This window comes from Amblyomma maculatum, chromosome 2, assembly GCF_055883805.1.
Source record: "Amblyomma maculatum isolate TAMU_Amacu chromosome 2, ASM5588380v1, whole genome shotgun sequence".
Classification (NCBI taxonomy): Eukaryota; Metazoa; Arthropoda; class Arachnida; order Ixodida; family Ixodidae; genus Amblyomma; species Amblyomma maculatum.
In genome coordinates this window covers 77,919,265-77,946,615 of record NC_139345.1, presented here as the reverse complement: position 1 = coordinate 77,946,615, position 27,351 = coordinate 77,919,265, and the positions used below count along the sequence as shown (strand labels likewise).

At 46.5% G+C, this 27,351-nt stretch overlaps 1 protein-coding gene across 1 annotated transcript; it reads left to right on the top strand.

Moving 5' to 3' along the window:
- Positions 1–21,537: 21,537 nt before the first annotated feature.
- On the top strand, positions 21,538–23,789 carry LOC146199072 (neprilysin-like). Its single transcript, XM_084592034.1, has one exon. The coding sequence runs from the start codon at positions 21,543–21,545 to the stop codon at positions 23,571–23,573; it is 2,031 nt and encodes a 676-aa protein (XP_084448160.1). The 5' UTR covers positions 21,538–21,542; the 3' UTR covers positions 23,574–23,789.
- Positions 23,790–27,351: the final 3,562 nt, after the last annotated feature.

Genomic DNA, 27,351 nt, shown 5'->3' with positions numbered 1-27,351 from the left:
AACCGCGTGACGAAGCGAAAAGAAATTGAAACCACTGTTGAACCTACACTGAAGAAATGCTGAAGCTTGAGCGTTGTTGCTGCTGCTGTTGCGACACTAGAAACAGCCATTTTTTATTTTTCTTTTTTATCTTTCACATATTTATTTGAAATTTTGTAACGTTTATTTTTTGAAGCTGTATTCCAATCTTATTACACTTTCGGTGCGTTGTTTTATTTTATCCTGCAAGCGACAAAAGATGTCGATAGTATTTCCTTCATTTGTCTCCTTAGTCTTTGGAAAGCTGGGCTTTCTTTGCTTCTCTATGTTTTCTGGTAGCCATCCGTCTTCTATTGATGGCCTGTTTAATTTCCTTTTCCGCCAGCTTCTAGGCTTTCTTCTTTCTTCACCCCTTTGGTACTTTTACTTGCTGCATTTTCGCACGGGTGAGTCGAGCCAACTTGCTATAACCACATCCCGTGTTTTTCTCTCGTTTCCTCAATTCATGCTGCTGTTAGAGTTAGTTGCTTGTCGGTTAAGTATTATTGAACTTTATGCTTTCCGATAAGCTTGCTTATATTTTTTGTGACATTAGGTAGCAACCAATGGTCGTTTCCTGTTCCGTAATTCCCAGATCACATTTAGTTCGTCTATTCACAATAAATGCACTAAGCTGCTCACAGTCATAGCAGTGATTTCCGCTACCATCGGCGTACCCATCCAGATCATCAATCGATCGATTGATTGACTGAATAACTTTATTGCTCCTAGAGAGTATTCTTAGCGGTTGCCTCCTCTTTTCATGGAACCTTGAGTACTGGTTGGTTCTCCTATTTGCTTGTGTCCATTCATATGCCCTGATTGAATTATCTCAGCCTCGTCTCCAAACTGTTTGATGTCTTCACCGAGACATATAACTGATTCTCTGTTTTACTGTTTGAATTTGTCCCCTCTGCATAAATTGGCTGAATCCGCCCCATCCTTTTACCTGCTATTGATCCTGACACGAAGCCATGTTCTTGGCAAGTCGGTTTTATGCAAGGGCAAATTTGTCTCTCGACGTATAAGCTTACCAACAGCGGAGGACGTGTAATGCACTATGTTACCGCGTCACATAGAACGTGATCTGACGGCGTGAGTGGCCGCCCCCTTCACTAGACACTTTGTAAAATTCACTCTGTCATTGTGCCTGCCGCCTCGAGGTATCCTTGCAAGCTATTCCGATCCACCGCCTCAAGTCCGCTTACCTTCCTGAAGTGCCTTTCTACACGTGGTGCACCTTTCACTTTCGATGGCTGCGCCCGTCATGTTTTTTTCTCCTTTTCAGCCATTTGATTCCTCATCTTTTTTTTTTTTTTCAGCATTCAGGAATTAAAAACGCGAATATCCTCGCAAATTACTAGCGACTGGAACTACTAACGTAGCCGCTACGGTAAACTCAATTCTGTCCTTAAGGATGCAGTTAACTACACTCAGTTATTAAAGCAGTAAAAGAGCTAATCCATATGACGCTGTCAAGTCCTTCACGCTGTCGCCTGTCCGCCCGATCCCGGTTGCCACGTGCTGTTGTTCGAAGAGCGCCTCTCTGCACCGAAAAATTGGCATGGAGGCTTGACTGCGTCGCCATCTCTCGTCGTTGTCATAAAGTGCTCGGCTAATTTAGATCTGAGCCCAGTGCCAATATTCTAGCAAGAGGGCGCAACCGGAATGACCGGATCTTTACACGGTGAGCTGTGCCAGTTATATCCACTGCAGATAGACTTAGCGATCTTTGTCATGTTAACGCACCTGTGCGCGAAAAGCTGCTTGAAGAAATCTACGAATTTTTTCCAAAGCAGTACATTGTCGGCGCGTTATTTAAAATGTCCCATAAAATATTACGAACAATAGCTACGTCTGAAAAGCAGTCTGGGTAGAAACCGACAACCGCATAGGCAGGAAAAAACAGCGTCAGTGCGCGAGGATAGTTTTTGCCTTGAGTGGAAAAACCTATCAAGACGAGGACACAACTTCCACTCCGAAACCTACGATATACTCATCAAAATCAGAGAACACATACACACCCAACACGAACAGTCGTGGACGAAGAAAGGAGACATTCCTTCGGTGCTTAGTCTAGTCTAGCGGTCTACGCGTGAGAATATCGTGCTGAGCTCAATAAACAAATACCTACCGAAATGGTGGTTTCGAAGAGAGACATACCTCTTCAATGCTGATGCTGTACACACTTAGTCCGTTACTGCCGTCACTGCGAAATGAAATTCGTTTCGCCGCTGATTGTACACTTATTGCTACTTGAGGTGCTATTTGTAACAAGACAATATTTTATTTCCAACTTAAATCGGTACTTGTTTCGTTATTGTGATAAAACCCATCGTTTTGAATTTTAGGGTCCGCTTCAAGGTGTGCGGCAGAAAAAATCGACCAAAATATGAGTTTTTATATCTTCAGCCGAAAAATTCCTACTACGCGCAGTAAAAAGCCAAACCGCGCAGCGGCGCACGAGCGCTTCGGGTCATTTAAAAATGGTGTTGAAAGCAGCTCCTCGTGGTATTCAAAAGTGAGAAACGAAGCCATTTGTTCACATATTTCTGAAACTCTCTTCGCGTGTATGAAATTAATTTTTTTTTTGGTATGATAAATATAGCTATAGAGGTCTGAAATATTTAATTTTCGCAATTTCTTATATGTTGTAATTCGAAAACATTTTGTCGAGTACTGAAGCTTATTTTGTAGCTATTTTTTGTTGCGAGCTCTTTTTCCGCATGTGTTTGCTTATAAGCTTCATCGGGCCGACTGGAGGAGGATGGAGGAGGATTGATGTTCTAGTTTGGGATGGGAGAAAGGGGGGTAACATGGTGCTTTCAACTGTCTCCTCTATTGAGGGAATCACCGCCGTTGCACCACGCGGGGAATGGGTATTAAAGAAAAAGGAGGTGGGCCGACTGCTGTTCATAACCAGAGTACCTGTAAAGGGGAAGGGGATGAGAAAGACAAAGCTTTGATAAAAGAGGTTGAGCGCCGAAGCTCTGTTTTGCAAAAATAAAGTGGATACATCCGCGTCATCGGCGATGACTATGTTAAGCTGCCATAGCTCGTGCTGTTCTAAAAGCAGTAGGGCGAGTGTTTTAGGCTTTGGTAGTCATCGCTGTAGGCCTAGCAAGGTTCTGTGTCAGGATACAAAACAGCGATGAATTCACGAATGATCAGACCTGGTGCAACTGTCTTAAAAGGGGTGATGGGACTGTAACGTTGAAAATTCTACTTAATTGCGATGCTGATCGGTTTAATTGGTTTAGGGGATTTAACGTCCCAAAGCGACTCGGGTGATGAGAGACGCCGTACTGGAGGGCTCCGGAAAATTCGACCACCTGGGGTTCATTAACCTTCGCTGTTATCGCACAGGACACGGACGCATTGTTTTTCGTCTCCATAGAAAAGCGGCCGCCGCGGCCGGGATTCCATCCCGCATCCTTGGGAACAGTAATCGAGCGCCCTAACCACTGCACCACCACGGCGGGGCTTGCTTTCAATGTTGTGATTTGCTGTATTTGCCTGCAAGCAGGCGTACATCGTATCCAAAACTCAAATCAAATCAACCAGATGGCTTGAGAAAGAGCTTGTTAAAAAGGCTAAGTTCCAAAGCTCCCCAGGCAGCAAGGAGCGTGCTATGATCGAACTACTAGTCGCGGTTACCGTGGCTCCTGCAGCGGACGACGGCGGGTGCCGGCGAGCGTCTGATGCCCCTTACAAGCCAAGGTGCTGCGCCGTGTGCCTTTAGCGCATTGAGGAGAAGCCTCGGCATCGGGCTTGTCTGTACACGCTGGTCCGATTCCATGGCGCCCTAATGACCTTCGGCGCCCCAATAGTGCGATCGCTATTGGGACTCTTGGCTCGACGGCAACTGCTGCGCCCGGATTGGACAGTTCAAATGCCAACGGCTTTCTGGCCCATAAAAGAAGGCGCTTGGCCGGTGGCCGAGAGAGGCCGTCGTGAGCGTTGTCGCGTGCAGTGCTGTTCGCCTGGAGTGGACGTGGTTGAGACTCCCTGGCCGTCGTTTTGAGAAGACAATCGCGTGAAGTCGGTAGCTTTCGGCTCCCGTGTATAAATAGTGCATAAATTCACCTTTCGTCCACCTCATATTGTGGACTCAGAGTCTTGATACCCGGACACGGACGAGGATCGTTACAAGCGTCAAATAAAGAAAATAAACATAAGCGAAGGCTTTTCGAAAGGTACCAAAGCCAGCAAGTCCGTTTGTTACGATTGTGCATTCTAACTATTGTACTATATCGGGAAATATAAAATTGCAAATGTTCTTAGAATCACTTCTTTCGACATTGTCGAGTTTTGGCGTACCTTTTGTCAAAAACTACAGAACCAATTACCCTAAGTGCATAGTGATTATGCAAAGATCTGCTGCAAATAGTCTGAACAAAAATATACGAACATTCTTGGAGTTATATTGTCGTCAGAACTAAAGCATTGTAAAGCCTCTCTTAGTGCGTGTGAGTTATTCGAAAATATCTTTTCTCTTAAGATACATGCCGAAATCTATTTTTTTTTCATTCCAGGTTCAAATCACTCACATCTTGAAATTAATGTGGAAAATTTATCGGCCATGCTATTTCCAATTTTGTTTAAAGGTTAGAGCTGGAGGCTCTGCGTCGTCTATCACCTCCTCAACAAGTTGACCAAAAAGGACGTATACCCGCTTCCGCGCATCGACGATGCACTTGATTCCTTGCCCGGTGTTAACTACTTTTGCCTCACTCGACCTTCGTTATGGCTACTGGCAGATCTCCGTCGACGGGCACGGCCGCGAAAAAACAGCATTCTCAGTCCTGACGGCTTCTACCAATTTAGAGTAACGTCCTTCGGCTTTTGAAACGGCCGTGCCACATTCGAAAGCATGATGGACTCTTTGCTTTGAAGCTTGGAATGGACGACGTGCTTGTGTCTCTTAGACGGCGCCATTATTTTCTCGACCATTTTTGCGTGCAATCTCTGTCGACTTTCTACCTTGCGTCCTTCCGCCGGGCCGGACGTCAGCTCAACTCCAAGAAATCCATCTTTGAATATCGCAAAATCAATGGTCTAGGCGACTTGTTTAATACAGAATATGTTCAGCCTATCGCCGATAAGGTTTGCCCTGACACTGTTTTTCCTACGCCACATTTGAATGATGGTCGAAGTTTTATCCGTTTATATTCTTATTTACAACCCTCCGTATTAAACTTCGCAGCTATTTCCCTCCTTCTAGCCGATCTGCTGTAAAAGAAAAACAAAAACGTACCTTTCTTTTAGGACCCAGAACAGGCTGAAGCGTTCATAGAGCATTGTTGCTGCTCTCACCACTAACCCGTCTTTGCCCCTTTCAACTCTTCTGAGGCCTAGAGAACTCCGCACTGACACAAGTTACCATGACGTTGGATCTATCCTCGCTCAGCGACACCACGGCCATACCAGGATGATTGTGTATGCTGTCGTGACGCTGGGACTAAGTCGACCCGGCCTTCACTTGTTAGCGTGCAGCGACTCCGGGTTGATGAAGGATTGGATCTTCGAAGTTGGTAAAATATATACAAGCAGGTTTAATGGCACTTTGAGAAAACTTATTTACATGAAAAAAAGGGTATATCAGCAATTGAATGGCAAGTGTTAAGAGTTCATAGCGAGAAGCGTCTGGATGAGTCGTTTACCCAGGACTCGGAGCGTCATTTCGTGCTCTTCAACGTCCTTAAATCCTCTATGTCCAGCCCCTCTCTGAAGATGCTGACCAATCAGTTCCAGGGCACACCCCTCAGATATCGGCAACCAATCGAACACATCACTGAACTGATGATCTGATGCACTGACTGGTCCAGTATTGTTTTATCGGGCGTGGTCACTTGTTGTCGGGTACAGCTTGGGAACGGCTAGGAGGTAAATTTCGATTCTTCTACAAAGATCCGCTATGTTGGTTCCGGCAAGTGGATTTCCTTCTCAGAACCCCAAGTGTACGTGCGCGCCACGAATACTGCTCCCAGCATTGTCCCTTTCTGGCAATTGCAACTCTTTCCTGCATTCACGGGAAATCCTCTAATGGCAGTAATCCTCATGCTCCTTTCTTCTGTACGTCAGCGGACGTGTCACACCGATCGTCTCCTTTGGACAATAGGCACTCCTCACTTGACAATAGCGCCTCTCGACGGAAAGGGTGAATAGTTGAACAAAATCACTTCCGGCTATTTCTCACAGGGCGACGTTTCTTCGTACTTTTCTTGACGTTCCCTTGACAGGGCCAACTTGACAGTTGCAGGGTCACGACAAAGCAAAGCATGCTCACACAAAAAGATTCATGTGAACACGCTCACTTAGAGCCCTTGCACAAACAGTACATATCAATACCATGCCCACAGGCGCACAATAGTGCGCGCAAGCGCGGACCATGCACGGTCACAACAATGCCAGTCGTTTCCTATCTACGGCTGAACAAAATTACTGCATCACAGAGAGGGAATGCCGGGCTATTGTGGGGGCCATTACGAAATTCCGACCTTATTTGTTTGGCCGACCCATTAGTGTCACCATGAACCACCATGAACCACCGTGCCTAGTGCTGGTTTTCTTGCCCTCAAAGACTTTACTGGCCATTTGGGGCGCGGGGCGTTACGGCTAAAAGAGTACACCTTTTGCGTCCCTCACAAGTGTGGGCTGGTCCACCACGATGCAGATTGCTTGTCACCTCACCTCGTCGATTCTCCTAGCTCTATACCGACTCTGACGTCGACGCATGAGTTTTGTGTTTAGAGGCCTTTCCCCAAATTTCAGATGAACAGTGCTTAGATTCTGCGCAGCGTTCGCTCGTAGAACAGTGCTTAGTTTCTACGCAGTGTTCAAACGTAGAACAGTGCTTAGCTCCTACGCAGCGCTCGCTCGTAGAACAGTGCTTAGATTCTATGCAGCGTTCGCTCGTCGATCGTCTGACTATATACTATTCCCTCGGATCCTACCATAGCCATGCTCGTACTCAAAGGAGGCGTACCGTCTTTGCCAAAAGTAACCAGGCTACTAAATTTGCTTCTCAGCCGTGTGCTAGCGAATTTATATTTATTATAGCTCTATATCTCTGCAGTGTAAAGGCGAGCGCCTGTCCTCACTCTTTTACTAGTTGTGATCATCTGGGAATACTTATTGGCTTCATAATACAAGTGAGAAGCAAAACATGCAGTCTGGTTACTTTTGGCAAAGACGGTACTATATCGTCACTATATGCGGCCTGATGGCGCTGAGCTCATGCTTGTAGTTCCCCAACATCTGCACTCTACCATGCGCGAGCAACTTCTTGATTCTTCCACTGCTGGACACCGTGGTGTTTCCCGCACATACGACAGCATGCGCCGCCGTTTCTACTGGCCGGATCTCTCCTTCTCTTTGCACCGAGGACAAAGGTATCATCTCTGAACTTTCACAACGGGGCTGTTGCGATGAAGGTTTTCTAAAAATAAAAAAAGTGTATATATGCATACATGTTTTGTAGAAAATAGGCTTTTATTACTCTTTGCACAAAAGCATTTGCTTCATTTACACGTGAAAGAAGTAAAGAAGGAGGACGAATAATAAGTAGTGTAATTACTCCGGAGATGAATAAACAAAAAATAACAAAAATGTTACAAGTACGTGAAGCTGGGTCTGCTTGACAGGGGTCAAGTACGGACTCCCAATTTTTTAATAATAGCGCATGCCGCATTTCTTTCAGTGATCATTACACGCGCTTTTTTCTTATTTTCGTTTATACTTCGCGTATGTTAGCGTCACTTTTTTGGCTTGTTTGTTTTGTTATTGGGCTGTATAATTCACCATTTAAAAAATAAAATCACATCAACTCAATCCTGTTGTGTATGTTATGTGTTGTGTATGCTCGTAGTCTGTTCGTATCTCGCTTAATCATGTCTTCACCGCGTGGTTATTTTGTCTACAGAAGCCGCGTCGCACCTCACGCAACACGATGCAACGTAACACACTGCAACACAACACAACACAGTGAAAGGCTTGCATGCCTCTGTGTAGCTTTACTTGGTGCATTCGAAGCACAAGTAACCTAATGCGAAGTCTTAGCCAGGAGGCGATTATCTCTGAAATGAAGGCAGAAGAAAACATTACTTACTACGTGAACAGTCATTTTTCAAGAGACTAATAACAACAACAACAAATACAACAACAGTAACAGGGTATACGAAGAACAGGCCGACTGTTTCAAAATGCCTAGAAAAAGAAGAAAAAGGATAAGAATAGAGCTGATGCCGCGAGCTTTGATTGCCTCGTGAGAAGAAGACGAACGGAGCTTCTGGAAGGTCCCTCAATCTGCAACGGTCGCGCCTTTCAGTCCATAGACTCGCCTGCGGGGTACGCAGCGTGTGACAAATTCAGCGGAAGCAACAGCAGCAATCCTATTCACACGAGCGACACCTCCTCGGCGTTCTAGCGGAGTCTCGGCAGTCATGGAGGGCAAGCCAGCCAAGCGCTCCAGATCCCAGCTTTCTAAATCCAAGGTACTCGTAACCACAGCGGCTTACGAAGGGGCATAGGTGCATGCGTTCGCATCATGTCGCAGATCGGTACCTTTTTTTTTCAGCCAGAGTGCTTCGCCATGTCAGTGCAGACGTCTTTCGGTCGATGTACAGCACCAAAAGAGCATATCTGAGTTTTTGGAGAAACGTAGCTAAGGTGAAGTACTTTTAAAAAGGAATTTTTTCTCTCGCATTTCCCCGATTTCTACCGATGTAAAGACTGCTCTTACTCTGTAGGCCAGTTCCTTTGAAACATGTACAGCCTCGGCATTGGCACGCGCTAACCTTTCCGGTTGGTTCACATGACACATCAGACGATATTCGACGTAATCGGGGAAAGATATAGTATCGTGCAGCTGATGTGCTTCAACATGTATCGTTTCATTTCGGTTTTATTTGATCGGAAAGCAATCATCGCAGAAGAAACAGAGCGTCTGGAGGTTAGCAACCAATCGAAAGCACGGGCGGTTGGAACGTGGCCTCGCCGCTAGACATTCTACCGGAGCTACATCGAGTCCAACATGGACCATTCTCTGCAAACTGTTTAAAAGCCACGTAGGTAGCTTGTCAGACGAGCCTAACGCGCAGTCGTGGTCTACGATTCTCTGCGTCGGCATCACCTGCCAATGAAACATGCACGATGGGTGCATTTGTGCGCGAAATTGATGTCATGGAAGGGCTGCTGGTTTAGCTAACGTCAAAGAATCCGTAACAATATATCACTGAGACGAGCGACTGATTGCAGGCTAAAACATTTCCCAAAAGCCATTTTTCTCAAAGGAATACAGAGTGCAAATTCATCATATACATAGTGTTGTTACCGGTAAAAATTTATTTTCTGGCTCTTTCTGGGATTGTTCATGTTTGTTTGACAGAAGAAAAAAATTATAGGGACACTTAGCTTCAGGGTCTGACGCGGCAGCGCTATTTGGTACCGTCTGCGGCTCTTCTCGCGGTTCCTCGTTCGCGTACATGCAGTTTACGCTCGCTTAATTAGCAATCCCTTAACTTGTGCCTCTAATATTTAACACAGTGTTATTAGCATACACTAATAGCTACACTATGCTATTTAGCTACCGTCGCAAGGTGCCATGCGACATAAATATAAAACCCCGCTTCCACCAAGCCGCATGAGCGTACCTGCTAGGCCTAAGATCACCGCGCCTGACTCGGCACCCAAGACCACTGGAAGGTTGATTCACATCCCACTTTCCTGACTTAAATGAGCAACCTGAGCCAGCAGCTCCTTAAAAATTTGTGACAAGATCTAATATCGTTACGCCACACAATCCCTCGGCGAATCGGTGCTCGGCCATGTCACCGGTCCACTACCGCCTGTTTCCACTACCTATTATTCAAGTGAAAGCGTACTTTAAAGTCCCCGTTAAACAAACATCTGGCGTCGGCTGGCCGGTCTCGTTGGCCGTCCACAGTCGTTGCGGTCGTGAGCAAAAAATCACGAGCATGGGGCAGGCAGGCGGTAGATGGCAGCTGACATGGCCGAGCACTTACTGGAGGTAGGGCGTCCTGACATTACGTTTGGCAGGAGCTGCCAACTGGGGCATTCCCTTTCATATGGGAGGGCCAAATCAAAATCAGCCTGCCAGGACCCTGGTGTTCACGTTCCCCCTATAGGCCACGCAGGTACGTTCATACGGCTTATTGAAAGCAGGGCTTCATATGTGGGTTGGTAGCATACGCTATCGCGTCATACCCTTGAAAGAGGAGCTTAAGTGTTCCCCGTATTTTTTTTTTGTTTTGTTTTGTTTAGAAAGCCGACGTCGCCGAGGCCGGAGTTTCTGAAAAACGGGATTGCTAACGCTATCGCGATAAAAAGAGCGCTTGCTTAAGAATGGTTAGAAAAATAGAGAGAGGGGAACGCTTATGCTCTGTCTTTAAGGGCACGATATGTGCCAGCATTAATGGCTCCCGTCTTCAGCTCTCCTTGTGAAGTACATCTAGTTGATGGTTTGGTTTGGTTTGTGGGGTTTAACGTCCCAAAGCGACTCAGGCTATGAGAGACGCCGTAGTGGAGGACTTCAGAAATTTCGACCACCTGGGGTTCTTTAACGTGCACTGACATCGCACAGCACACGGGTGCCTTGCTTTTCGTACATGCACTTCGTTACTTATTTAATCACAATCCTTTGATTTATACATCTTCTGCATTACATGCTACTTAGCATACTATCATAAGCTGTCATGCTATATCAAAGACCATCCGACATTAAGTCTTGGTCTAACCAAACCGTATACGAACGTGGCTGCGTTGCTGAAAGTTATCGTGTCCGGCTTATCAGTGTCCCAGAGGGCTCGGTTGTCCTCACCCTCTCATCTCTGAACAGAAAGCCGAGTGGGTAGGTCCTTCCAATGTGGCCATATAATGCGGTCTTGTGACGTCACTAAACGTGATTGGCGTTCAGTGCTAGGTCATGTCAGCTACCAACTACACCAGCCTCGAGCGGTATGCCCGTTCTCTTTCGCTCACGATGCGGCCTCCGAAGCCAAATTGTATGAAGAACGGGGACTCTGTTGCATTGAAACTGAATTTAAATGTATTCTTGTGGTATAATAAACTGGACCGAACAGGTCTCGTTGCTTGCAACTCGGAGTGAATATAGGCCAAGGCTAGCGTCTCAGGCTCGCGCTTGAAAATTGGTGTCAGCGGACGCATTTTATATGTTGTTGTGGTGGTGGTTCTGACTGTAAGAAGAAGCAAAAGAAAATGCACAGGCTTGCTACTGGCTCTAGCTGAGCCACCTTTGCGGTCTCGTGCGGACAAAAGAGAGAAAGTAGAGAAAAAGAAGAGGAGAGAAAGACGCACGCCGCAACAGCCGTCGTCCACCACCAAAGCGGTGGCGGGTGCAATGACGGCCTACAACAGATAAACGTTTGGCGGCTGACTAGCCCCCTCCGCAAGCGGCGCTGACTTACCATCCCAGCCCCGTAGGACCAGGAAGAGCCACTACATTTTATTTGAGTCATCTGTTATTGATTGATGGGAGCTGTATTTTGTTGTGTTGTCTTAGCAGCTCACAAACGCCCGATTGGCGATGGGAGTAGTTTCTTTCTAAATATAGCGTGCTATCCTATCGAATGCGGCCTAACTTCGGTTTGTCCTCACAGTCCCTTTAAGAAAATGAGTGTTGTGTAGGTTTCCCTTTTCACTATTGTGACAGCGCTGAGGTATGCGCCATTTGTCATTATGTTGGTGTGCGCTCTCCGTGAATTTCAAATCAGCTTTCGACAAATAGCGTCTCGGGACATGCAAAGGCTGTAGCCATCGACTCCGCGAGCAATATGGCACCATCCGAGGCGCATTTTTGGAAAATGTTAACTGCTTTTACTTTAACTCATGACGTTTAGGTATAATAACTGCACCGTATATACCGCTGTGGCACGAATGGTGACATATTATGCTCTGGCTTTTCCTAGTGTTGCCTCCCCAAAATTTCTAGGAGGTGAAAGTTTGGGATGGAAGGAACTTTTTTGCACCGCAGCGGGCAGACGAGAGTGCGTGGACTTTTCTTCTACTTGCAGAAGTTAAAGCATCTGCTATCATTTGACTGTTGTGAAGAGGGAAAGAGAGTTCGTTCAATCTCGTGAGATATCTTGATACTTCGCTAGAGCTCTTCGGATTAACAAGAGACATGACGCACAGGGAGCTGTGCAGGTGTTTTAATTTTGTGTAGGGGAAGGAACTTTTTAACCACACTTGTCAGTCTTCAGTGTAGTAAGCGATACAAATAAGAATATACATTGAGAAGCGCTTCATATGCTGCGCTTCCTAATGCGACATTCACGCGAGTTTTTCTTTTTTGCATCTTGCGATGCAATGGTAACAACTTTTATTGCCACGAAATGAAAGGAATTATTTCGGGCTGGGGCGAGTCTAGGGTGGCCTCCAGTCGGGAGCGACCTCTTGAGCTCGCTTGACGAGGGCCAGTTGCGTAGTTTTCCTTGGGCTGGCCAACAGCTTGTCCCATTCCTCCGCTGAGGGAGCTGGCAAGAGTGTCTTTGGAGGGGGATTGCTGGCGCATTCCCACAGTATATGGTCTTGAGTGGCCTGCGTCCCGTCACCGCAGTGCCGGCATGCAGGGTTGAATTCTCCGTTTGTAATTAACGATAGTCGGTAGGGGCTAAGAATGGCCTTTGTTTGTAGGCGTCTGAGTGTCGTGGCTTGCGCCCGGTCGAGGTCGGGGTGAGGGGCGGGGTACGTGCATCTTAGCTCGCGATAAAAGTTTGTTACCTCCGCGTATGTGCGCGGTGCCTCCACAGGCGCGTCCGTTCCCGATAGATCTCCCGTCTCCCGGTTGGTTAAGCCTCGGGCTAGACGGTCGACCCCTTCGTTTCCGGAGTTACCCGCGTGAGCCGGAACCCATACGAGATTGATGTTGTGATTGAGAGATCGGTTGCGCAGAATTCGCGCCGCGAGTGCGCTTACAGAATTTTTGGCGAAATTTTGAACGGCGCTTTTTGAGTCGCTTAGAATAGTTTTGGTGTGGGGATCCGCGATGGCCAGTGCGATAGCTACTTCCTCTGCCTCGCATATGGAGCTAGCATGAAATGTTATAGCGTTAATGAAGGTTGACTTTGGAGTGGCCATACATGCCACGTATGCTCCGTTTTTGATGTGCTGAGCTGCATCCACGTACACTGCTTGTGGATCGTCCTCGTACTGTTTCTCAAGGGTCTGTGCCCTTGTCTTCCTGCGGGCATCATGTCTACCTGGTAGCATGTTTTTGGCTATTGGTTTAACAACTAGTCTACTAGTTATGTCAGCCGATAAATGGGATGTTGCGCACACCTCCTCAGTGGGGTGGATGTGGAGCTTGTCGAGAATTACGCGTCCCGCAAGGCTGCGTGACAGGCGGGTCACTTGTGCTGTCTTATGGGCTTCAATTAGTTCAGATAGTGTGTTAAAAATTCCTAACTGCAGTAGTCGATCTGAGTTAGCGTATACTGGTAAGCTAAGGGCCGCTTTGTATGCTGTTCTTATTATGCTATTAAGTGCATGTTCGTCCCTACGACGCAGATGATAGTACGGGCAAGCGTACATGATTCTGCTTATCATAAAGGCTTGGATAATCCTGCACAGGTCGGCTTCTCTCATACCCCTGCGACGTGTGGCAATGCGTCTCACCAGCCCACCTATCTGGTGCGCCGTGACGCGTAGCCGGCGTATAGCTTCTGTGTTCTGCGTATTATTCTGAATCAACATTCCGAGAACTCTGATCGTGGCTACCGGGGGTATCGGATGGTTGTCAATGTGTAACTGGATAGGTTCTCGAGAATCTGGCTTTACCTGTGAAGCTTGTTTGTTCCTTATAACTAATAGTTCTGATTTAGCCGGTGAACAGGTAAGGCCGTTTTCCTGCACATAAGACTGTACCGTGTCGATAGCTCGTTGTAATGAATCTGTAATATCTCCATCGGAGCCAGAATTGGTCCATATGGTGATGTCGTCGGCGTATATGGAATGATGTATGTGTGGGATATCATCTAACAGACGCGGGAGGCCGCTCATAACGATGTTGAAGAGAAAAGGTGAAAGTACGGCGCCTTGCGGTGTTCCTCTCGTCCCTAGTGTAATTTTGTCGCTAACTTTGTCATGAACGCGAAAAATGTCCAACATCGACTTTGCCTTTGTGCTGTTCACCTAACAGTTGTGGCGTATGGTGTTTAAGCACTGTTTGCGTAGTCGCCTTCCGAGTTACACCTGCCATGGCTGGCATGCCGAGAGAGGGTAAGTTAATCTCAGTCTGACCTCTCTCTCCTCTCCGTGAGGAGATGGGTAACCCCGCTCCCCATTTGTAAAGAGAGGAGGGAGAAGCCGGCCTGAGTGTAGCATACCAAAAATGCAAACGACCAAAAATGACAGATCAGAAATGAAAAAATTAAGCGATCGCGTAGAAAGTAAACAAGAATAAAATCAGAATTGAGCATAAATAGCTGCGAATGACTGGAAAGCTTTCTCGCTTGTCCTTCAAAACCAAATAAACTGCCCTCCCCTAAATTTATCTTTTTGAACGCTGAAGGATACGGAGAAACACGGAAAGCACGAGATACGCGATCGCAAGAAAAAAGACCACGAGAAACATGCCCACGAGAAGGCAGATCAAGGACGAGGATCCAAGGAGGCGCAGCCCGCAGATCCTAAAGCTAGCAAGGTGGGTATCTGGGTAGAGAGAGCTTAATTCTCTCAAATTCTTCATTAGTTGCGGTTTATGAAAGTCTGGTACCCACTAATGTTGTACATTTATGTCGTTCATTGCTTCCTGAAGCTGCACTGAATCCCCAATGTTCAGAATTTCGCACGGATGCGTGATCCAGCAGTGTGTAGCTATGCCTACTTGCTATGGGTTAGAATCGGTGACTGTTGGTTTTTTTGTGTGTGTTTGCACCGACGTGCACAGACTGTACAATGGAGCCAGAACGCACTCGTTGTACCAGCGTACTTTGCTATTGTTGAAGGTTGCACTTTGCTATTGTAGCCTGCATTACTGTTTACGAATTCTCGCGACAAATTAACAAACTCGAATCTTACCCTACGCGTGCGGCTACCTTACAACCTGCCCTCGTTGGCCTTTGAGCATTTACGACTGAAGATACATGCGTTCAAATCAAGCGTCTACAGCATACAACCTACGAACCGATCAAAACTGAGGGACACTTAAACCCCACTTTTAGGGGAGTTAATGGCACTTATCTCTGCCATTCGTCTTGCTAATCCTAGTGCACACACATGCACGCTGCTGCTCGCCTAATTACTCTTATCTCGCTTAATGTTTTTCTTATCTCACATATGTAGTTACATGTGTATTTATAATGCAGTCGCCAGCTACTACATAGGTGCAATGCCACCCGACCTAGACATAACGACTGGCTTTAACTAAGCCGCACTAATGTGACAGTGTGGCCTTCGGGTAGCGTGGCCGGCTCGGCATCTAAATGTCCCGGGTTCGATTACCACCTAGCCTTCGCATCCGAAAGGGGTAGCCCGCGTTGGCAGCTTCTGCCGGCTTCCTCCTGTGGCCTCGTGATGTCATACGCCCCGTCGAGCAACCGGTTTCCTCTCTGCTTTATTTTTGGCAAGCTGGAAAAGAATGAGCTCCCCAAGGAGGAGGCCATTCGTGGAGCAATGGCCGTCGGTGACAAATTACTCACACATGCTGGATGTCACCTAAATCATTAAATCTGTGCTTCATATCGTACTAAATGTTTTGCCAAAGCTCCGAACCCTCTACGCCAAACGAGTGGTTCACAGTTTAGAGTCTTGTGACCGCAATGGTGGCTATAATCGGCCTAATCTCCGCCCCTGTCCGGCTGGCATTTATAGCGGGACGACAGCATAGGGTATAACTGCTGGTAAGGCGCAGCTGCGCGCGTGAGGCGGGAACCTGTGGTGTCATCGAAATTTAATCAATAAGGTGATGCGCCATCTGGTGGCTTTGTTCGGGGTACACGAGTTTCAATTGATCATCTGGTCTGCGGCCATCAAGAACCGTTAGAATGGACAGATAATTGCAGAAACGTGAGTAGTAAGAGCTATAACACTCCTGAAAAAACTTTGCAGGAAGTTTAAAGAAGAATGAATATATGTTAGAGCACGCTATGCTACGAAAACATGTGCCTTTGTGTTTTTTTTTTTTTTTTTTGTTTCAGACGTCTGAGACCAAGGCAGTCGATATGTTTTCACTACCCGAGGCCTCGTCGGTAAGAGACAATAGAAATCATACTCCAGATGCGGCTACTATTTGTTTTATCCGTGAGGGTCTTTTAGAAAGGTGTTTGTCGCTTCAAGATTTTGCTTCGCAGAATTTGACAAAGGCGTACGAGCTCGGTGCTCTGAGGGAGCGCTCCACTAAAATTTATAGTGATTGATACTGAATCACACATTTTTTTCAAGCTCTAATGTTGCTCATCACTTACTGTGTAAAATTGGGAGGAACCAGGGGAACATATTTTTATTGATGGCGTAAGTCTACCGCTAGTGTAATGCCATTTGTGTGTGCCTGTAGCCCGTACATGGTATTCGCCAACAACGCTGTGGTGCGCGTTGGTAGGTAACCTTTGGACACGGAATACTTGATAACGCTACGGCAGTGGAGAGGTAAAGTTTGTCCAACCAATACTGCCGCGCATACTAGTAAGGAAGGAGCTCATCAATGAATTAACGGTGAGAAAGAAGTGAGGAAAATACATCCAGGATCTCGCTATAGAAAATATATTCAGCTTTAAGCGAGAGAGACAACTCCAGTGTAGAAGCTGTGAGCGATCATTTCAGAAATATCCTTAATGAGTGTGCAGTAGAGGCAAGTGGACGGATAGATGGGATACCGGTAAATTATTTAAGCACGCGAAATGACTAATTAAGACGCTGAAGCAAGAAAGCCTCTAACCCAACGGACAGGATAGAACTGGCAGAGCAATCTACGCTAGTCAGTTAGGGTAAGGTATCCGAAATAAGGAAGCACAGTAGAATACCACTTGAACGAACGCCATTTGAACTAAGTAATATTCAGTTGTTCGAACGTTCTTATAATCCACACCGAAACTCCTTCGAACGTTTTCAAAACGCCCTTCACTTGATTTTAATGCAATTCAGCTATTGCTTATTTCAGTACTACGAGCATTTTCGGCGGCGTTATCGTGTGTCTCCCTCGTCATACTGAGCACTTCAACAAGCACAACCCGCTATTTTTGTGGTATATTTTTACATTGGGAATCAAGTTTCTTTACCGCGTGGCGAACAGGTGGCCGTCATTTAGCTTTCAAATGAATTGGCTATCCAAGCAGGCCTGTATCTAGCTAAATCGATAGCTGGCTTTGCACGCTTAATGGGTTCCACAGCCATAGCCAGCCATAGCCGGATCTTTAGCCCTACTAGACATGTTAGCTCCAAGAAAGGTGGACGTGAGCGTGCTGGCTAACCATGATTTCCTGAACTGAAGCAATGATCCGCCTGCAGAAAGTGAAGGCCTTTGCTGTCTAACAGACCGTTAATTGTGCCGGGCTTGGAAAAAGTGACTGAGTTAGACCACTGCAGCCCTAAGTTCACAAGTGCTCCAAAGATTACTAAATGAGCGCTTTGACAAGCAAATGGGTTCAGATATAATTTCAACACATGATGTTTCTTAGAGCTAATCGAAACAAGCATGCATGCGTTTTTTCAGTTCAGCGAACTTTCACTTAAACAAACTGTTTCCTATGTTTCTTGAGGTTCGTTCAAGTGAAGTTTCACTGTATGCTCTGGAGAGGATTGAATATGCTGTAAAGAACGATATTAGTTTGAAAACGGTAAAAAGAAAACTAGGCGTAGGCAAAAATTAAATGCAAGGATGTAGGATCGAATCCCGGCCGCGGCTGCTGCTTTTCGGTGGAGGCGAAAAGCAAGGCGCCCGTGTGCTGTGCGATATCAATGCACGTTAAAGAACCCCAGGTGATCGAAATTTCCCGAGCCCTCCACCACGGCGCCTCTCATAGCCTGAGTCGTTCTTGGACGTTATAACCCCACAAACCAAGCTGATATAGATAACTATTGCCAAATTAGCCGAGGAGTTCTATTCTAATCTCTACAGTAGCCGGAGTTATCAGACGAGAATGAGAGTAGCAGTAGTGAAGACCAATTATTCGTTAGGCCAGTGGCGAAAAACGAGGTTAAGAAAGCTTTTCAAGCTATCAAAAGGAAGAACGCAGTTGGGGAGGATTAGGTAACTGCATAGTTGTTGAATGACGGGGTATCTAGCTAGAAAACTGGCCACCATGTACACGCAATGCCTCATGAATTTTGGAAGAACGGTATCGTTATCCTATTCCATAAGAAAGAAGACGCAAAGGACATGAAAAATTAAAGCGATCAGTTAACTATTTGTTACGTACAAAGTATTTCGCTAATGGGAACCGGAAAACCTTAAAAATCAATTTCACAGGGGGTACTGTACAATATACAATGGGTCATATCCACACTACCATCCATGAGATAGAAAAATGATGGAAGTATAATTAACACTTATGCATAGATTCATAGACTACGAAGAAGCATTACGCTCAGTTGAAACCTCAGCAGTCACGCAGGCGTTGTGAAATCAGGGTGTAGATGAGCCATGTGTGAATGTATCGGAAGATATCTATAGTGGCTGTACAGCGACCGTAGTCCACCATAAACGAAGCAATAAAATTCCCATAAAGAAAGGTGTTTGGCAAGGTGACGTGACCTCTAACAGCTGGATTGCGAACATTTAGGGATAAAGGTTGATGGAGAATAGCTCATGAGGCTGCCTTGCAGTTCTGGGGACGAATTGGAAAGAATGATTAGTAACCAAGATAGGTAAACCAGAATGCAGGCATAAAATGAATACGCAGAAAAGTAAGGTAATGTTCAGTGTTAGAAAGAAACAGCAATTTACAATGAATAATAAGCGACTAAGTAGTAGGGGAATGTTTTTTTTTATGACAGGTAGTACCCGTAGACCCGGACCACGAAAGGGAAATAACTGCAGGATTATCAATTTTGAATGCAGTGCATTTGGCAAGTAAACGCAGGTCATGACTAGCAGTTTGCCGTTATCCCTCAAGAGGAAAGTGTAAATTAGTTGTATCTTAACGAGGTAGAAACGTGAAGCCTTTTTTTTAAGGGTTCTACGTAAGTGGAGGGCAACGCAGAGAGCTATGGAACGGAAATGTAAGCGTAACGTTGAGACATAGGAAGCGTGCGGAGTGGGTCAGGGAACAAAGAATGTATCACATTCTAGTCGAAATTAAAACGAAATGAAAATGAGAAGGTCATGGAATGCGAAGGCACAATGACCTATGCTCGCTAAGGGTAACAAGTAGCAGGAAGCGGCAGAAAGGTAGATGGGAAGATGAGATTAGGAAGTAGGCAGAGACCAAGTGGATGCGGCTGGCACAGGGCCGGGGTACTTGGAGGAATGTGGGAAAGGCTTTTGTCCTGTAGAGAGTTTAGTCAGGCTGGCGATGATGATGACTGCTGCACACTGAGCGAGAAATTGATCTGGATTATCGCAAGTAGTTTGATGCTTCAGGAAAGGGCAGAAAACCTAATTTTTTCTAATTGAAGCCACGCTCGTCGCAAGTTCGTCCGGCTGGCTTCCTCAACCATTCCTTACATTGAAACAAGGTCAGACATGTTTTGAAAGATGAAATCGTGTAGGACTCTATGCAGGGGCGAGCGGGAAGAGAAACTGGAAGTGTTAGCTGGCTGGACAGCTTCCTTAGAAGAAAGGCTCGCGTGATCCACGCGGGAGGATCCGGAAAACCAGATTTTGTTTCGGCATAGTTTTTACCACAAATATGATCGCAATGTATATTAATAGCCTCGTCAGCGTTCTGCGAGTGTAGCGCTTCTGTAGGAAAAGGAGCGGCTCGATTCAGCACGCTGCACAAATCAGCGCCATAGGATGCGTTGGTGCACCTACGGCTGGTGCAGCCTTCCACACACTTGTCCAGAGCGCGTCAAATAATTACAGGATAGTGATATCGTACTGCGCGTGGGCCCTATGCATGGTGGATTGGTGGATCAGAAAGATTTGTAAATTTGAGCACTGACCGGAACCAATGGTACTTGGCCGTTCGTCGCCTAATCAGGCTGAGCGTGAAGATGTGCGAAAGTTTCTATTTCCAGTTCGCATTTCTAGAGACAAGCGGCCAACAAAATCCAGTACCGCTGGCAGTGTCTACAGATATCTAGATTTGCACCTTGCAGCTACAACTTTTGGTTATTATTGTTAGTCGCAACGATTATAACCTGCCGTTTAGGACATTGGGTACGACGCGTAAACGCGTCTGAAGAATTTGCATTTATGCTCGCAGGGCGGTTGGAGTCGGTTAGAAGATCGCTGACGCAAATCACTGACCCATCGGGTCAAAAACTGTTCAGCCAGAAAGTGATCGCACTTTTTGTCTGTACTTTTTTCTTAACGCTGTAAATTACAAGGAGGTTAACGAATGCGTATAGATCAAACATGTACTTCTACAGTGATTCCGATAAAATCGCCTTATGTCCACCACTCGTACATTCGAAGCCATGCTTGCGGCAATAAAGGCAGCAAACCAATACAGGAAGTGACTGCGGGGGTGATATTCGTAACCAAAGTAACAAACATTTCACATGATCACTCGTCGCGAAAGCGGAGGCTTAAGGTAAGCTCGTGCGTATAGTGGAAAAACCGGTTTGTCACACGTTTTTCTGACCCTGGCACTCCGCACGCGTTTTTCTTTGACTGCTATAGTAGCATTAACCATCGCATTACCGAACTTTGATGCCCCAGACGGAGCTTCTTGCAGCACGCGAGACCAGGAAATGATGGAGATGGAAGCGCGCGAAGTACTAGTGAAGTGAATGAGTAGGAAATATCAGTTGCAACCAACCTCTAGTTCAGCTAGTTATGCACACGTTACCTGATCCGAAGGAGACAGAAAAGCTAGCTGTGTCGAGCAGGGTATACAGAAAAGCGATACGGTCGAAGGATACAAGACTGCAACAGCTCTTCCTGTGTGTCTATTGAGATGCTATTATTGAGAAATTATGAGCGAGCAAACACTTTTTCCGGTATCCTTTGTACGGCAGTTTCTGGTCTACAGTCCGCGGCATATACAAGTTTAAATATTAGAATTTCGCGCTTGAGGATTATCAAGAGACGAGGAAAATAGTGTATGTATGCTTTTCACATCGGCCGAAAATGCCATGAAATCCTTTGCGCTTATTCTACTATGAGGTCTACCGGCACTTCCTCTGTTCTTGCAACTGCGTTTTTATGAGAAGATTGCACACCTGACCCCAGAAGTATAACGAGTGGGGTCAGGTGTGCAAAAAAATAAAAAAAAAAGGTTCTTTAGTCAGAATTGAGCTCTGTGGGACATATACAACACGTGCGGACTATGTACCCTAAACTACGGTACTTCAAATTTATTTAAGTGAAGTTTCGCAGTGTATTCTCTCCTTGCTTTGCAATCACAACAGCACTTTTTCACGCCCAGGCGCATCCGATAATGTCACCGCGGGCTGGAGCCCGATCCAAGTTGTTGCCTGTGTTTGCAAGTTTCGTCGTAGCAACTCTGATATTCGTCACAGTGGTGCTTGTAAAATGGGTAGCGTTTCGCCCCAGGGTGGCGCTATGCAAGAAGCCAGGATGCATAAGGCACGCTGTAGAGCTGAAGAGCGCCATGAACACCAAGGCCAATCCATGCGCCGACTTCTACAGTTTCGTGTGTGGCTCCTGGAAACCGATTAGGGATGAAAGTTCCATGATTGAGCGGATCTTCGCCGATGCACATATGATAGCTATCGAGGAACTGCAGGCTGATCCCAAGGAGGCCTTAGTGCCACTAGCACCCCAGTACTTCCAAAGCTGTATTGCCGCCCTGTCCAGTGATTTAGTTAAGAGTGAGATAGAGAAATTCAAGCGCTTCAAGGCGGACCTGGGCCTTAAATGGCCAGAAGAGTGGCCAGAGAGGAGCTTACTCAACGTACCCCCGCTGAAGATCCTACTGAACTTGTCAGTGAATTGGAACATACACTTGATCTTCAAAGTTCATGCCATGCCCGCATACCTTGGCCGGCCCAAAGCGCTATATATCAGCCGCGGAGACTGGAACGCCACGGAGGACAGCTCTACGGATGAGGAGTTTGTGGCACTTGTCAAGGAACACTGTGGCTACCTGGGAGTGCCTACGCCAGCTGGCATCGCAGAGTTAAAGAAGTTATATTTGGCTATCGCGAACACAACGATGATATCCCCGGCGGACGCTAATTACGAGGAAAAGAGGACACTTAAAGAACTCGACCAGTACGAGAAATCTCGAAAGAATCGCTTGTCTGAACACTTGAATGAAATATACAGCCCCCAGTACATGTGGAAGCAAGAAGACGTTGTATTAATCAAACACCCAGAATTGCTTGCGCGACTCGGACGCTTGCTGAAACACGTACCGGAAGCCTCGCTTCGGATGGGCCTTTCATGGGTCTTCATCCGCCTGCACCTATGGAAAGTTATTGGCAAACCAGAGCTATGGAAAAAGGGAGATAACACTATGCTCCAGACCATCACAAAACTCACGTGTCTGATGTCCTCCGAAACGACATTCGGCCTTGTAGTTTCGGCCAAGCACATCCGCGATCGCTTCAGTAAAGCGTTGCGTAATACAATAAACAGACTTTTCGACGTGCTCAGAGAACAGATAAAGGTCAACATCGCCAACGCCTCATGGATTGACGACATTGTCAAGAAGAAGTCCTCCGACAAGCTGGAACAAATATGGAGAAGCGTGTTGCCCGACGACCGCTTCTTTTCCAACTACAGCCTGGCCGCGCTGTACAAGGATTTTCCAGCTGTTGACAAGTCATTCACTGCCAATTTCATTAACATGGCCAGGGCGCTCCGAAAGACAATGGATAAAGATGACTTCGTCACCGTGTTCAGCAGACAGCTAGGCAGCGGTCACGTGGCCAGTAGCTACAGTTACTACTACAACAAAGTGTCCATGGATGTGGGAGCCCTCCAGCCTCCATTGCTGTACGCTGACGGCTCGTTCGCCATGATGTACGGCTCCCTGGGAACGATCCTCGCAGCTGCGATAGTACGGGCGTTCGACTCACGGGGCGTCCTCTACAACGACAAAGGCGAGGAGGAGCCGTGGTGGACTCACAGCCGCGAGGAATTCGACAAGAGGGTCAAGTGCGACCTCGGTGCCGCTTCGTCCACTGCTTCGCTTGGTGCAGATGCGTCGGGAGGACAGGTCAGTCTATTAGGCCCGCTAGTGCTGGCCATGCAAGTCTCGTTTCAGGCGTACCGCGCGGCTGTTCTGGAGGAGAACGTTGCGGACGTGCTTCGTTTAGAGGGACTAGAGGACTACTCGGACGACCAGGTGTTTTTCATGACATACTGCCTCATGACGTGCGCAACGAAGAGCGATGGCAACCCATGCAATGTTCCTATGCGCCACTCGCGGAAATTCGCAGCCGCCTTTGGCTGCAGTACTGATGACTCAATGAACCCTGAAAACAAATGCTCGTTCTTTTGACTGACCTATTTAGTTCTTGCTTTATATGCGTATATGTTTTACTCTTTTCCTTCTATATATATAGTGTAGGTGTCTTAATTGTTTCACTGCGCAAATCTTACTCGTGTTACATGTTGCTTCACAGCGACAGCCCGGAACGATTCAGACGTCCTTCTCCCGCGTCGTAAATCGCGCCCATGTGGTCCTCTCGCGACGTGCATATGCTGTTCGATATGTTGCCAGACCACGAATATAGAGAACGGCAGTTTTGTAATAGTGAATATATGCATACTTCGCGCCGCGAAGCGGCCGCCTTGTCAGCCTTTAAACGACTTTGGGACATGCTACTTCATGCGACTATGCTTGATGATTTGATGGACAATCGTGCAGGTTGCTTGCGGAATATTATAATACTTAGCTCTAGCGCTAAGCGTCAGTGTTGATGATACGTGTGCCTGGAATGGAAGCGTCATGCTTAATATAGGTGCGACAGGCCATACAGCGAAGAGAGTCTATTGTTTGCCTCGACCGCTGGAGATAAGCAGATTTACCGTGCAGAGTTTGTCTTCAGAAATGTTTAATAAGAAGTGATGCATTGGTCAGCCTCTGAAACTTTGTTTTTAAGCTTATTAAAGAGCCGCAGCAACAGGCGTGCAATGGTGTTAGGATTTGCCTGTTAAGAAGACGGCAGTGGCTTGACATTTCCTGTTGTTCTGCGATTTCATGGCATTCAGCCTGCTGGAAGGAAATGCGGGTCAGAAAAAAAATATTGATCGTCAGCGAATGTCACCGACGTCCGAGTGAGCGAGTGGCTGTGATTTTGTTCCGCATCTGGTAGAAAGAAGGGCATGGGCTGCAATTTCGTTTTTAATTGAGAGCGACGAGATGTACCTATGAATACAAAGGCCTGCGTTTTTTCCCGTGTCAGGATGAAACACTCTAACTCACTTATGGTAACTTTAGCTTCTCAAATAGGATAAGCATAAGTGATTGTCTGCAAATTCCGTTCACGCTTGAGCCGTAACCATCGCAGCCGTAACCACCTCTTTGCCATCCGTCGTGAGGAAAGGAGGTAATAGTCAGGTCTTGTCTGTGCAGGTGGCATTGAACCATTTAGGCATTTACACCACTTATTCTCCCGACAGTCCCCCCAAACTTCCGCTCAGTTAAAACGTAAGTGGAGCTGCATCATCAAAGCATGCTCAGTAGTACTGGGGCTGAGAAATAGCTGTGAGGTGTTTCCGGTATTAATTATGAAAGCGTGAGGCATTATGCAAAGAAAGGCAAGGTGGGAGGCAAGTGAGCGGTAGCGCAGGAGGCCCTCCATGAAACTTAGCCAAATTTCTGTGTCAGTTACAGGAGCTTTTATAGGCTTCTTTGCGTTCAGTATGCAACCAGATATCATTTATGACTAGCTCGCTACTTGCCCACTCAAATGAATCTATACTAAAGCGGGGACAGTTTAATTATTAATATTAAAAAAAAAAAAACAAAGCGAGGAACGAACAACACAGGCGCTTATCCATGCCTCTGATAACGCTGTATTTCATAAAGGTAGCCTTCATGCGAAGAGTATCGCGATGCAATTCGGAGGAACACCAACTTTCACTAAGCGTTTCCCAACTGTACTTAACTTGATAACTGGCTCGCAATGCAAAGCCGGGCGACTGCGAGAATTTTCGAAATCGCTCTCACAATGCAGTCGCGTTTTGACGCTGTATAGATTGAGTAAGGATTTTTTTTTTGCTTTACTCAGAGACCGATTACTAATAATGATTGCTGTAAAGCTCCTGCTTGAAAGAGAGAGCCCGCTTTTAGCCATGTTAGAAATGTAGTTGCTAGTTTCTTAGCAAATGAGACCGGAGCAATGAATTGAATCAAAAGAATGGGCCGAACATGTTATGCTCTTTTGCGGATGCTCGCTTGCCCAGAACACATACTTTTCGGACATACCTTTTGCTTGAATGCGTGAGCTTCAGTTGTCACTGACGTACGTTCGCGAAAGTGGTAATATGGAGTACTCTGATGTTTATACCCTGTTACCCTGATACCCTGTTATGAGCTGTGTGGAGATAAAATGCCATCGGGTCTTTTGGTAATGCACGAACGCAAGTGACATTTATTAACATGCCCATGCCACCACTGCATTGTGGCTGCGCAACGCGTGTGAGGAGTTTCATTGCCAAAGCTTGCTTCATATCAATAACGCCGCGACTGTACTCAGTTCTTTAGAAGGTGGCCTGCGTTTCTATTGAGCTGCACATCTGTTCATTGGTTGCATAAGAGAGAATATTAGGACGCAGTGGCTCTAGCGAGGGTAGCGGACCGTATGTATTCTCAACAATAATCAGCTTGAGAAACCATATCGGGCACGAAATACTCCTAGCAGTTTTATGTGCCGTAGAAATGAGGTTTGTGACGTCGCTGAACGGTTCACGCCGTATTGTAACATCTCTCATATACACACATCTATGATCCGAGAACAGGATTCTGAATTCGCACAAGTTTACTCCTTTCCACTCTAAGGGTGGTGAGGAGCGTTGCTCATAAGAGCGTAGTACAGTCTTTACCAAAAGTGAGCAGCCATGACGCTTGTTTTTCAGCCACATATGAAGTATATGAATCAAGATAATTTAAAACGAACCCTTTTCCCTATTTTTGTAGGCCTCCATCTATAGGGTTATTTTAGGAACTGCAATGTACGGTTGGAAATTTACCAGTGGTCTGATTCTATTTAGCAAAAACAGTACTTTGAGCAAATATTTTTTGTCTAGTTGGTTTCAGTAGAAGTTTATGTTCAGTTCGATAGAGGGGGGGGGGGGGGGGGGGAGCTTTCGAGCTGCTCAGTTGGCGCCTACAGCGTATTTGAACCTTTAAAGTTTGTCGAAAGGGAAGTTGAGGCTGCTATTTGTTTATCCTGGAGAGATTTGGGGCGGCTAGGATGTTTAACCCTGAAGAGGAAACCCTGTCGTGTAAAATATATCCGGAGAAACACAGAAAACCGCGCCTAGCACGGCAGGTAGCTGTAATTGGAGGGTGTTGATGTACCAGTTGTAGGCCTTGCCGATTACGACACGGCTTCTGGTTTCTTCGTCATTGCCCTACAGACATGGCAATGCACTCGAAAGTGACAGTGGGGCAAAAGAGACCCTGCGATAATGGAAGTTTGAAGGGTCTGTGAAGCGAAAGTATTGCTAAAATTCCACTCCGATCAGGCGACAACGCGGCATAAAATATCGCCACGTTTGATTAGCTTCAACCTTTGCGACCCGAGTCGGAATCGATGAGATGCGCCAGCTAGATGCGTGCGCGTGCTTCAACTGTAGTGGGGCATAATAAAATAAAGCGCGATACTAGAGCTGGATGAACTTGAAAGAAGTTTGCCTTTGCCTTCGCAGATTAGCTTGTTTGAGCTGTTTGCAAACAGCGGTGTTCCGTATTTCGTCATATTGCTACGTGGTGACAAGCAAAGAGACGGCACGACATGGTGACAGAATGAAAGGTGATTTATTTTCTGGCCTCGCGCGAGGGCTCCTCTCGCACCACTGCCGATCTTCTTCTTCGCATCGCTTCCCGGGGCCACCGAGCGATCGTCCCGATCGTTTCGTCGAAGTCGATGGTGACGTGATGGTGTAGATGTTCAAGAAAAAATGGAGTATGATGTGCTTGCCACCACGATGATGATGAACACGATGATGCTTGGGTGATCCGCCTCCCTTGGAGCTGTCAACTATCTGCCACCAGAGTCTATGGGACGAATTGCTCGAGGTCGCGACGAGCGGCTGGGCGGGGGTTGCGT

Coding starts and splice junctions, on each gene's coding strand:
- LOC146199072 (XM_084592034.1), top strand. CDS start 21,543: ATGTCACCGCGGGCTGGAGCCCGATCCAAGTTGTTGCCTGTGTTTGCA.